The sequence below is a fragment of the Lynx canadensis genome, chromosome A1, assembly GCF_007474595.2.
Source record: "Lynx canadensis isolate LIC74 chromosome A1, mLynCan4.pri.v2, whole genome shotgun sequence".
In the NCBI taxonomy this organism is placed as follows: Eukaryota; Metazoa; Chordata; class Mammalia; order Carnivora; family Felidae; genus Lynx; species Lynx canadensis.
The window spans coordinates 14,849,405-14,862,908 of record NC_044303.2 but is presented as its reverse complement, the minus strand read 5'-3'; the positions used below and the strand labels follow the sequence as shown (position 1 = coordinate 14,862,908).

At 34.4% G+C, this 13,504-nt stretch overlaps 1 protein-coding gene across 1 annotated transcript in view; it reads left to right on the top strand.

Moving 5' to 3' along the window:
* Positions 1-13,504, top strand: part of LOC115511344 (spermatogenesis- and oogenesis-specific basic helix-loop-helix-containing protein 2-like) — a 60,250-nt gene that overhangs the window by 34,331 nt on the left and 12,415 nt on the right. Inside the window, 3 exon segments of the mRNA XM_030312027.1 lie at positions 12,117-12,264; positions 12,402-12,490; positions 13,163-13,284. Coding sequence (XP_030167887.1) covers positions 12,117-12,264; positions 12,402-12,490; positions 13,163-13,284 — 359 coding nt within the window.

Genomic DNA, 13,504 nt, shown 5'->3' with positions numbered 1-13,504 from the left:
TGTTTGGCCATTTGTATATCTTCTTTTATGAACAGTCTGTTCAAATCTTTTGCCCATTAAAAAAATGTGCTTACTTGTGTTTTTATTATTGAGTTATAGGAGCTCTTTAATATTCTGGATTCAAATCCTTTGCCAAATTTATGTCTACAAATATTTTCTTCTAACCTGTGGCTCACTATTCTTTTTTGCGAACAGTTACATCTTTTGATCAGCAGAAGTTTTCAAAAATTTTGAAGTACAATTTATCAGTATTTAAAAATATGCTGTCTCTATCCTGTATTAGCAGCCATTGCCTACCACCAAGTTCAATTACATGCCCCTATGTTGTCTACAGGATGTTTTATTTTATAGTTTTAGCTTTTATGATTATTTATCTTAATTTATATGTATGAGATGAAGTGATTGTTGAAATTTTTTTCAGATGGAGATTTTTAAGATTTTGTTGAAAAGACTTCCCATTCTTTAGTGAATTGTTTTGGTACTTTCATAAAAACCAACTACCATATCAGTGTATTTCTAGATTCCCTGTTTCACTGACCCACTTTTCTTTCTTCTTCACTCCAGTAATACACTGTAGTGATTATTTAGCTTTTCTAGTCTCAAAAATCAGATAAAGTCTTCCAACTTTGTTTCTCATTTTCAAGTTGCTTTGGATATTAAAGGTACTTTGAATTTTCATGTAAATTTTAAAATAAGCTTGTCAATTTCTTTCTTTTAAGGAAATCCTGTTAGGATGTTTTTTTTTTAAAGTTTATTTATTTATTTTGAGAGAGAAAGAGTGCGTGCATGGTGAAGGGGCAGAGAGAGAGAGTGAGCGAGAGAGAATGCCAATGCAGGGGCTCAGTCTCACAAGCTGTGAAATCATGACCTGAGCCAAAAGAGTCTGATGCTTAACAGACTGAGCCACCCAGGTGCTCCCGCTAGGATATTGATTTGGATTGTGCTGAATCAGTAGATCAGTTTGGGGAAAAATTGATGTTGAACAGTATTGATTCTGGCAGTTCATCTCTCCATTTTTAAAAAGATCTTTATTTCAACAGTGTTTTGTAGTTTATTATTTCTGAATGTTTTGGGAAGTTTTAAAACATTTTGTTTTAAGCAGTTTTTTTATTCATATTTCCAAAATTTTCATAAGTAATATCTAGAATTAAATTTATTTTGTATGTTGACCTAGTATCCCATGACCTAGCTTTATCTATTCATCACTTCTAGTCATTTTTTTAGATTTCTCACATACACAATTATGTCATCTGTGAATAAAGACATTTTTCTTTCCAATCTTTGGCTATTTCTATTTTTCACCTTAATGCCTTGACCAGTTTTTTGAATTAGAAGTGATGAAGGTAAATCCTTGTTTTGTTTACAGTCTTACAGGGAAAGTATTTAGGTCTTTTACCATTACATATGATGTAGACTCTGTTTTTGTACATGCCTTTTATTAGCTTAAGAAAGTTTTCTTCTGTTCCTGGTTCAAGTTTTCATCATGAATGGATGTAAAATTTTGTCTGTATGTTTTTGGTATATATTAAGCTGATTGTATGGTGTTCTCCTTTCTTCTGTTAATGTACTGGTTACATTGATTATTTTTAAATGCTGTACTCTATCTTAGTGTATTTTTTTATTGCTAGATTTGATTTGCTAGTATTTTGTTAATTTTTGTTAATTATCTGTGTTCATGAAGGTTCTTGGTATCTAAATTTCTTATGTCTTTATTGGATTTTGGTATTGGAAATGCTGACCTCATAAAATGAAATAGAAAGTCTTTCTTCTGTTTTCTAAAAGAGTTGTGTAAGATTGATATGTTTCATAGAATTTAACAGTGAAGTAATCTAGGCTTGGACTTTTCTCTGTGGGAAAGTTTTAATTAAAAATTCAATTCCTTTAATGATTATAGGACTAGATTTTCTGTGTTTTTCCTCTCAGTTAGTTTATGTCTTTCAAGAAATTTGTTCATTTAACCCAAGGTGTTAAATTTTTTGAATGACTTTTGGTTCATAATACTCTCTTATAATCCTTTTAATGTCTGTAGGTCTCTGATGATATTCTTTCATTCCTGGCATTGATAATTTGTGTTTTCTTTCTTTTTTTTTTTTCTTGATCAGTCTCACAAGGGGTTTATCTGTTTTATTGATTTTTTTTTCAGTGAACCAGATTTTTATTCATTTATTTTCTCTATTATTTGCCCATTTTATATTTCACTGATTCTATTCTGTCATTTCCTCTTTGTGTATACTTTGTTCTTTTTCCCATCTTCTTAAGTAGAAGCATAAATCATCGATTTTAACCTTCTCTTCCTTTATAATAAAAGTATTTAAAACTGTAAATTTCCATTTATAAAAGTTTTTTTTCTTATCAGTGCTTTAGCTGCATCTCATAAATTTTGACTTATTACATTTCCACTATCATTTAGTTCAAAGTATTTTTCTCATATCCCTTGTGATTTTTTCTTTGACCAATGATTATTTAGAAGTATATATATTTGGAGATTTTCCAAGGATTGATTCATAACTGAATTACATTATCATCTGAGAATATATTCTGTCAGGTTTCTGTCCTTTGATATTTTCTGAGATTTGTTTTATGGCCCAAAGTATGGTTGCCTTTGGTGAGTATTCCACATGCACTTGAAGAGAATGTTTTCTGTTTGGGCATAGTATTCTAAATATTAATAAGGTAGAATTGGTTGATAGTGTTTTTCATATATATTCTGTATCCTTATTGATTTTTCTGAGAGATAAATGTCCAGTGGTAACTGTAGATTGCTCTACTTTTTACTTCATTCCTGTCAGTTTTTGCTTCATGTATTATGAAATTGTTAGGTGACTGTCTTCTAAATGAATTGACCACTTGTTAGGAAATGATAAGTGCTAACTATCTATGCTAGTACTTCATCTTAAAATCCACCTTGATATTCATATAGCTTTCTTGTGATTAGTGTTTGCATGTTTTTTGTAAACTAAATATGTCTTTATATTTAAAGGGTATCTTTAAATGTAAAGAGCATGAAGTTGAATCTTATTTTCCTTTTTTTTAAAAATGTTTATTTATTTTGAGGAGGAGAGAGAGCATGAGCAGGGGAGGGACAGAGAGAGAAGGAGAGCTGTTAGCAAAAAGCCCAATGTGGGGCTGGATCCCATGAACCACGAGATCATGACCTGAGCCGAAATCAAGAGTCAAACACTTAACCCACTGAGCCACCCAGGCACCCCTTATTTTCCTTTTTAATTTGTCCATTCTAACAATTATTCCATTGGAATGTTTATTTGATTTACTTATAATTACCGTTAAGTTTGATTTTAGGTCCATGATTTTTCTGTTTGTTTTCACTAGTTCTATGTTCTTTTCCTTTTTTTCCCTCATTGCCTGCCTTAGTTTGGATTAATTAAGTATGTTTTGGCATTCCTTTTTATTCCCTCTATTAGCTTTTGAGCTAAAACTATCTTTTTTTAGTGGTTCTCTAGGGTTATAATACGCATCCTTAACTTACCGTAGTCTACCTTGATTTGACATTATGACACTTGATATACATCAGTATATTTCTACCTACCTTCTATTTTTGTTATTGTCATATATTTTACTTTTACATATATTATCAACCTCACATTGTTATTATTTTTGCTTTAAATTGTAAGCTATTCTTCTAGTTCTTTTGTGGTGTAACAAGTTACCCTAAAACTTGGTGGCCTAAAACAACAGCCTATTTATCATATCTCACAACTTTATGGATCATCAATTTGAGTAGAACTTGATTTTGTGATTCTCCTCACATGGTGTTTACTGTGGTTACCCCGTGGTGTTCAGCTCAAGTATCCTGTCTGGAGAGCCCAGCACAGCTTCATCCACATGGATATCCTCTTGGTGGGGTGTGGTTGAAACGTCCTCAAATGGGTTGCTATCTTTCCCTGTGGTCCCAGTACCTCTCCACGTGGTCTCTCCAGCAAGCTAAGACAGACCTCTTGCCTGATGGCTCAGGGTTTAACGAGACCAGCATTGAAGCTTTGTCTTCTCAGATGTTAGTCCTGGAACTGTTGTAGTCACTTCTCTGGATATCTTTTGATTAGCTTAGGCACAGGCCAGGAGAGATTCAAGGGGAGGGAAATACACCCTACATCTTTATTGAAGAAGTGGTAAAGAATTTTCAGTCATTTTCACCTATAAATATTTTTTCTTCTAGCTCAAATTTTAGATTTTTTTTTTTTTTTGGTTTTGGTTTTTTTAGTAAAATAGGCTCTTTACTGTTTACAAGGTTATTTCTCATTTACATAAATTCTTTCTCCATGTTTTTTTCTGTATTACCATGTTTTTCCCTTGTATTCTCCCATTTAGTCATGGCTGCCACAATCAGACAGGTAGAAAGTGTGAGAACACTTTGTTATTGCATCTGTAGTAGAAACCCCAGCAGCAGACATAACTGCTCCAGATCTGTCAGAGGCCTACTAATTAGTTTTTAAGATGTTAATAAATTAGATACAAATTAGTCTTTTATGTATGCCACTGTACTTATTATATCTGATACCCTTCACTTCTTTGTATAAATCGTATTTCCATCAGGTATTATTTTTTAACAGTAAATAATGAAATAAGATATTTCAACATAAAAGACAACCAGAGATTTTGACAGCTGCAGACCTGCAGGGTAAGAAGGCTAAAGGAAATTCTTTAAGCTAACCAGAAATTGTAACAAATGGATACTTGGATCTTTAGGAAGGGCTGAAAAGAATCAGAAGTGATCAATACATGAGAAAATATTAGAAAACAAACATTTTTCCTCCTTATTTATATAAAATGCTTCAGTGTGTTATAAGTGAAAATTTATAGCATTGTATTGTGGGGTTTGTAACACCGTTGACTCTTAACATAAGTGTTAGGGGTGCTGATGCCCATGCAGTCAAAAATTTGTGCATAGCTTTTGACTCCCCCAAAACTTAACTACTAATAGCCTACTGGTGACTGGAAGCCTTACCAATAACATAAACAGTTGATTAACAAATAGTTTATATGTTATGTATATTATATACTGTATTCTTATAATAAAGTAAGATAGAGAAAAGAAAATGTTACTAATAAAATCATAAGGAAGAGAAAATACATTTATAGTGCTATACTGTATTTACTGAAGAAAATCTGTGTATAAGTGGATGAGTGCAATTCAAACCCATGTTGTTTGGGGGTCAGCTGTATATGTAGATGTGTACATATGACAGCTATAGCATGAAGGATGAAAGGGGCAAAGGTACTTATGTGATGGCAGCATTTGTATATTTTATGTGATGTCACAAAATTTTAACTCTAAATAGACTATGAAAAATTAGATATATATTGTAATCCCTAGAGCAATCCTAAAGAGATATGCAGAAGGCATAACTATGAAGCCAATACATTAAAATTGGATTTTAAAAATTATTTAAAAAGAAGTCAGGAAAGGAAGAAGAAAACAAAAAAAAAGCCAAAGAAACTACAGGCAAAAAAAATCATAAAATGATAGGCCTTTATCCGACTATATCCAACTATAGCACAGATTGTCAGAATGGATAAACACTATTAACCATCTTGATCTAGTAGATATTTATAGAACATTGTATGCAGCAACTACTGAAGAATACCCATTCTTTTCAAAGGCACATGGTACAATGACTTAGATAAATCATATGCTGAAGGATATAATATGTTTTGAAAGAGTTGAATTTAAAAGAGTTGAATTCATAAGGAGTATGTTCCCTGACCACAATGAAGTCAAATTAAAAATCAATAAGAATTAGATATAAAGGAAAACATCAAATAATTGAAAAACATACTTCTAAATAATCCATGGGTAAAAGAAAAATATCACAAGAAAAACTAGAAAGTATTGCAAACTGAATGATTTTGAGAGTAGAGTATTTCAAAATTGACAAGATGCAGCTAAAGCAAATCTTATGAAAAACACTATGACTTTAAGTGCTTATATTAGAAAAGGCAAAAGGTCTGAAAATTAGTGACCTAAGAGTCCATTTTATGGAGCTAGAAAAAGTAGAGTGAATTAAATCTAAATTAAATAGAAAGGGGAAGCAGGCAAGTGAGGAGAGATATTGAAAGCATTTTACCAATATGTTAAATGAAATGAATTATCACTATGTATCCTATAAACATTTAAATATAGGAATAATATATTTTGAAGAATTTTATGCCAGGAAGCTCAGAAATTTAGACAAAATGGACAAATTAAAAAAATTTTTTTGTTCATTTTTGAGAGACGAGACAGAGTGTGAGTGGGGCAGGGGCAGAGAGAGAGAGGGAGACACGGAATCCAAGCAGGCTCCAGGTGCTGAGCTTTCAGCACAGAGCCTGATGCAGGGCTTGAACCCACAAACCGTGAGATCGTGACCTGAGCTGAAGTCGGATGCTTAACCTACTGAACCACCCAGGCACTCCCACAATGGACAAATTTTTGAAGAACGCAATTTACCAACACTGATACCAGAAGAAGCAGAAAATCTGAGTAGCTCTATATAGTAAAGAAATTGAACTTGTTATTAAAAACCTTAACAAAGAGAAAACATTAATCTCAGATGGTTTTACTGATGAATTCTGTCAAACATTTAATGAAGTAATACCAATCTTAAATTTTTACAGAAAATGGAAGAGGGGGAATAATTCCTAACCCATTTCACGAGGCCAGCATAACCCTAACCTAATAAAGACATAAAAAAACAATTACAGACCAATATTCCTCATGAACAGGGACATAAAACACTTAACATAATTTTAGCCAATCAAATCAAGCAATATATGAAGATGTAATACATCATGATCACACCAAGTATATTCTAGAAAAGCAAGACTTGTGTAATATTCAAAACATCAATCAGTGGAATTCAAAGTAAACAAAATAAAGGAGAAAAACCATGTGAGTAACAGATTCTGAAAAATGATTTGATGATATTCAATACTCTTTTCAGATTAAAAAAAAAACAACAAAACCAACCTTTCAGCAAATCAGACATGGAAGAGAACCTCCACAGTCTGTTAAAGGGCATCAATGAAAACCTATGGCTAGCATTGTACTTAATGATGAAAATCTGACCATGTCTCTTAGATCTGGAACAAAGGAAAGGTGCCCATTTGTGCTAACTGTATTCAGCATTGATCAAACTGTTCTAGCCATTGCAATTAGGTAAGAGAAAGAAATTAAAAAAAGTACAGATTAGAAAGGAAAAAGCAAAACTTTCTTATTTATAGACAGCATGATTGTTTATGAGTAAAGTCCTAAGACATGTACAATACAACCTCTAAAACCAAAAGATTAATATAGCAAGGTTGCAAGATGTAAAGTTAATATACAGAAATTAATTGTGTTATTACATATAAGCAGTAAACTATTAGAAAATAAAAATGAAAAATAATTACATTTATGGCAGTACTTAGGAAAAAATATCCAAAAGACACATAGTATCTGTACATTGATCACTCAAACTATTGCTGTGAGAAACCAAGGAAACTTAAATCATGCATTATACTATAATTACAACTTGAAAGAATCAGTACTGTTAATGTGTTCTCACCAAATTGAAATATAACTTTTTTTTTTAATTTTTTTTTTCAACGTTTATTTATTTTTGGGACAGAGAGAGACAGAGCATGAACGGGGGAGGGGCAGAGAGAGAGGGAGACACAGAATCGGAAACAGGCTCCAGGCTCTGAGCCATCAGCCCAGAGCCTGACGCGGGGCTCGAACTCACGGACCGCGAGATGGTGACCTGGCTGAAGTCGGACGCTTAACCGACTGCGCCACCCAGGCGCCCCTATAACTTTATTTGAATAAAAATCATAATTCCATAATTCCATAATGCCTTTTTTTTTTTTTACAGAAATTTATAATCTGGGGCACCTGGGTAGCTCAGTCAGTTAAGCGTCCGACTTCAGCTGAGGTCATGATCTCACGATTTAGGAGTTCAAGCCCTGTGTCCGGCTCTGTGCTGACAGCTCAGAGCCTGGAGCCTGCCTCAGATTCTGTGTCTCCTCTCTCTCCACTCTCCCACTCATGCTCTCTCTCTCTTTCTCTTAGAAATAAACATTAAAAAAATTGTTTTAGGGGCGCCTGGGTGGCTAAGTCGGTTGAGTGTCTGACTTTGGCTCAGGTCATGATCTCATGGCTTGTGAGTTCAAGCCCCATGTCGGGCTCTGTGCTGACAGCTCAGAACCTGGACCTGCTTGGGATTCTGTGTCTCCCTCTTTCTCTGCCCCTAACCCACTCGCATTCTGTCTCTGTCTCTCTCAAAAATAAATAAACATTAAATTTTTTTTTAACTTAAAAATTAAAAAAAAATTAAAAAAATTGTTTTAAATTTAAAAATATTGATAATCAGATTTAAAAATGAAAAAGACCTATAACATAAAAGGACTTAGAATAAAGCAGTCTTGAAAAAGTACAACAAAATTGGAAGACTTAAACTATCTGATTCAAGACTTAGTATACAGTATGTTAATCAGTGTGTTACTATCATAGAGGTTGACCAATAGATCAATGGAACATAATATCCCAGCAGTAGACCAACAATTAGTGTTCATTTGATTTTCAGTGAATCACCAGAGCAAAGTTACTGGGAAACAAAAGTCTTTTTTATAAATGACGTTGGAACAGCTGGATATCCAAATGGAAAAACAATGAACCTTGATCTCTTACTATATTGTATAAAAATTAATTCAAGTTGGAGCATAGACAAAACTATAGTATAAAGCTAAAACTTAGAATAGTACTGTTTAGTAGAACTTTCTGCAATGTTAGGAATACTCTATATCTGCATCCATTGTCCAGTAAAGGAGCTGCTAGTCATATGTAGTTGTTGAGTATTTGAAATGTGTCTATTGTAACAGGTAATGAATTTGCATTTTATTTAATTGTAACTAGTTTATATAGACTAATGGCTATGTAAATCATTATAGACCAGTCTACTGGCTATTGGATTGGACAGTACAGTTCTAGAAGAACTGTTTTCACTTTGTCACATATGAATCCTCCCACTGGCCATATATCAATCTATTTTATTATACTGAAGAATTTCAAAGTAAGTTGTAAACTTAAGACATTAAACTCTTACTGTTCTAGAAGAAAGCATAGGAGAATGTCTTCACAAGCTGAGGTTGGGCAGTTGTTCCTTAGGACATAGAAAGTAATAACCATAAAAGAGTAGATAAATTAGACTCATCAAAATTTAAAAGTGGCTATCAAAACACACCACTAAGAAAATAAATAGGCAAACTGTAGACTGGGAGAAAATACTTGCAAAGCAAAAATGCTAGAAAAAAATATGGTATTACAGAAGATAAAGAACTCCTACAGTGCAATACCAAAAAGCCCTGCAATCCAATTAAAATGGAAATAAAATATTTGAACAGACACTTCACAAAGGAAGATATGCAAGTGCCCAATAAACACCAGAAAAAGTGCTCAACGTAATTTATTTTTGTCATGGAAATGCAAGTAAAGCATGAGGTACTACCATGTACCAAAAATGCTAAAATTAAACTACTGGCAATATGCTAAATTGTTCAGAAGGGCCAACATACTAAAATTAAAACTACTGACAGTATTAAATGTTGTCAAGGATTTGGAACAATAGGAACTCTCATACATTGACAGTGGGAGTGTACAATGGTACTATTTTGGGAAAAGTTCTTCCAGTTTCTTATAAATTTAAAAAATTAACCCATTAATTCTATTCTTAGATGTGTTCCCAGAGAAATAAAAACATGCATTCACAGAAAGATGTACAGAGTGTTCTAGCAGGTTTATTCATAATGATCGAAAACTGGAAACAGCCAAAGTGTTCGTCAGTAAAAGAATGGATAAATAAGCTATGGCATACTTATCCTATGGAATACTACTACTCAATAAAGAGAAACAAACTACTGATAATAAACAGCCACATGGACAAATCTCAAAAATATGCTGAGTGAAAGAAATTTTACACAAAATGGCGCATGCTGTAGATTTTGATTTATGTGAAGTTCGAAGACAGGCAAAACTAATGTGGGATGGAAAAATATCAGAAATGTTGTTGGCCCTTTTGAGGGATGAGATAAGGAACTTTTTGGGGTTGTGATCATAATTAGGGTTTTTGTTACATAGTTTTGTGCGTTTTTCAAAACTCATAGAATGGTACACTTAAGGTTTGTGTATTTTTTAATTTTATGTAACTTTTATTTGAAAATAAAATAATTGAACTCTAGCTAATGATATATTTAAGAGTTTAGTGTCTTAAGTTTACAACTTATTTTGAAATTCTTCAGTATAATAAAATAGATTGAGGTATGGCCAGTACGATGATTCATATGTGACAAAGTGAAAACAGTAAACATTCATTGTAGATTCTAGGTGGGTGAAGTATATATATGTTCTTTGTACAAATTCTTAATTTTTCAACTTGTAAGAATTCAGATTCTAAGTTCTTTCAGTCTTTCTGTGTGTTTGAACATTTTCCTAACGAATGTTGGAAAGAATATCTTATAGGATTTTTTAGTGTAAAAGTAGCTTGTACCCGGCAAAAATATTTGGGAAATGTAAAAAATAAAAGGAAGAAATAATATTTTCCATAGCCCAACCATCCAGAAATAACTATGACTTGATGGTTTCACTTTCAAATCTTTTCCTATGCTTTATTTTTACTTTGTTTAATGTCTTTGATCATATTTTATATACTGCCTTATATTTTATAGCTGTATCTTCTAAAATATCCTATTTTTTCCCATAAGATTTATAGCATTTCATTTCTACTGCCAGATAATATTCTACTGAGTTAGTAAGCTATAGCTTACTTAAGCGTCCACCTATTGTTGTGTTTAGATTTTTTTTTTTTTAAATTTTTTTTTTTTTTTTTCAACGTTTATTCATTTTTGGGACAGAGAGAGACAGAGCATGAACGGGGGAGGGGCAGAGAGAGAGGGAGACACAGAATCGGAAACAGGCTCCAGGCTCCGAGCCATCAGCCCAGAGCCTGACGCGGGGCTCGAACTCACGGAGCGCGAGATCGTGACCTGGCTGAAGTCGGACGCTTAACCGACTGCGCCACCCAGGCGCCCCTAGATTGTTTTTTTTAATAGCTTACTGATATACTGCTATAATGCATATCATCTTGCAAAAAGTTTGTTCTGGAAAGCTTCAAGCCTTTGTGTACATGGTCAAATTGTTGATTTTTTTTATCCTTTTTTTTTTTCTAGAATAGTCCCTGAGACACCTCTAGAAAACTGTCAGTGCTGATCAGAGTCCAATTAAAATGCTGCTGATCTAGAATATTTGAGTTATTCACAGGCTATATATCAATTTGAGGTTCAGAAAGGTTTGGTGATTTGCCAAAGGTCTGGTAATTGTCAGAGCCAGCGTTTGACCCTATATATGTCAAGGTGCTTGCTATTCAGCGTAAAACAGGTGCTTAATAATGTTTATTAAATGAATATATGCATAAATAGAAGTACCAAAGGCTTAGATCAAAAGCTTGGATTTATGTTTCCTATGCATTTCCCTTCAGAACCATGAAAGACTTAGGTGAGTTTCTTTCTGATACTAGCCTGAATGATGTTCTCATTTGCATATTGGTTTATTTGTTCTGTTCATACCTACTTTATTTGAAGAAAGCAGCCTTCTGATTTTCCTTTGGCTCAGAACACAGAGTTACATGTAAAGCCCATGTAATTACAAGATGCTAATTGATCCGTTGTTGACAATGTGGTTCAGGTCACAGTGACATGAAACATCTCCTGACTGTTCTTTGTCTGCTAGTCTTCTAGTGTGAAGTACAAAAGGACTTATGTGTAGCATTCCACTCCCTCCTCTGAGGGGGTTTCCATAGGCAGGGTCATCCTGCACACTGCAGCAGGCCCGGGGCAAGTGAACTGGGGCTGCGGTCAGCACGAACATTGTACTGGGCAGCAGCGTGAACAGACGCCCCAGGAAGTTGTGGTTCCAGGGGCTATGGCGGCTGCTGGCTTACGGGGACATGGCCTTTCTGTGAAACAGAGACTAGATAGGGAGGGAGGCAGTTTCTCTGTTAACAGACCCAGAAGGAAGGACTGTTTGTCCTTGTTGTACAAGGAAGAAAATGAAACTAATTATTCCTCATTTATTACAATTCTCTGCTCAGAGAACGAATCAAGTATTGCTGTGAGCAGCTGCGTACTCTGTTGCCATATATAAAGGGGAGAAAGAATGATGCGGCTTCGATTCTTGAGGCAACAGTTGATTATGTGAAGTACATCCGGGAGAAAATCCCTCCAGCCATTATGGGCCAGGTATTTGATTCTAAGCCCTTGAATTTTATCCCCATAGACCGTGCTTTAAAGCTCCAGTTTTGTTTTTTATAATTGGAAATGTATGTGTATTTGTATACATGAAAAAATATCTAAATAAATGTCTCTCTGTCTCTCAGATCACGGAAGTACTTCAGAACAATATGAGGTTTTGTAAGAAACAAGTGTCCATCCAGCCATCCCTCCCAGGCCCAATCATGGCACAAAGGTATGATGAGGGCTCTTGTAAATTGGCAGTTGGCTTGTTATTTTCCTCCAGTGCTAACGCTAGAAGTATTGTGACAGGCAGTGAACCCACCCATAATGAAAACTCAGGTATTTATGAAGAATCCATGAACTTCTTCCATTGCCAATCTGTATCATTTAGTCACAGTGATAAAATATGTAATATTCTCAGGCCCACGACCTTCTCATCATTTGACTCACTCTTATTTCTTGTTTTGTTAATTCTGAAGATCATAAAATAAGGCTTTATCAGTAGTGACGGTCATGACTGGCAGACCAACAGAGGCAGGATGCATTCTACCATTCCCCAGCAGGAGATCATGGACCCTGGAGCAGTCCAGCCCTATTTCAGTTGGGGGTTTTAAAAAAAATTTGCTGGTCCAAAATGTGACATGCCAAATGAATGCTTCTGTATTTAAATTTATTAGAATGTATAAACAAAGAAAAACTATAAAGCAAATCATTCCTCTACATCCGAAACTATCATCATGAGTCCTGTTCACCAATTTGTTCATATGCCTAAATAATGTATAATTTGTCTCTGTCAAGTTAGAACTTGAATGATAGAGGGAGGAATTGAACTCAGCAATGTTCATGTTGTCTTCCTTGGGAATTGTATAAGGTGTTTTTTGTTTTTTTTTTCTATCCTTTTAAGGGAAAATGGTGTATTGACAAGCACCTATTCACCTGTGAGAGGGATCAGATTCCTGGCTAATAAGTGTGTGAATGTGTACTCTGTTCCTGCCTCAGGGGGCTCCTTGGATGAAGCTGTGAGAGGTGAGCTCTGCCTGATGCCCTGTGCGGTTGTGTGCTTGGGTTATGTGGGTGTCCTGTGCACCCCTGTGCTTCTATGCATTCATTGCCATAACCAGGGAAAGGAGTGTAGCTAGAAGATTACACCATGAGTCCTTTTGGTATTGTCTGCTTGAAGTACACAAGATGGCCACAAGCATTTATATGGTGTTGTCCCAGAAATTGGGCTCAAATTGACCATTGT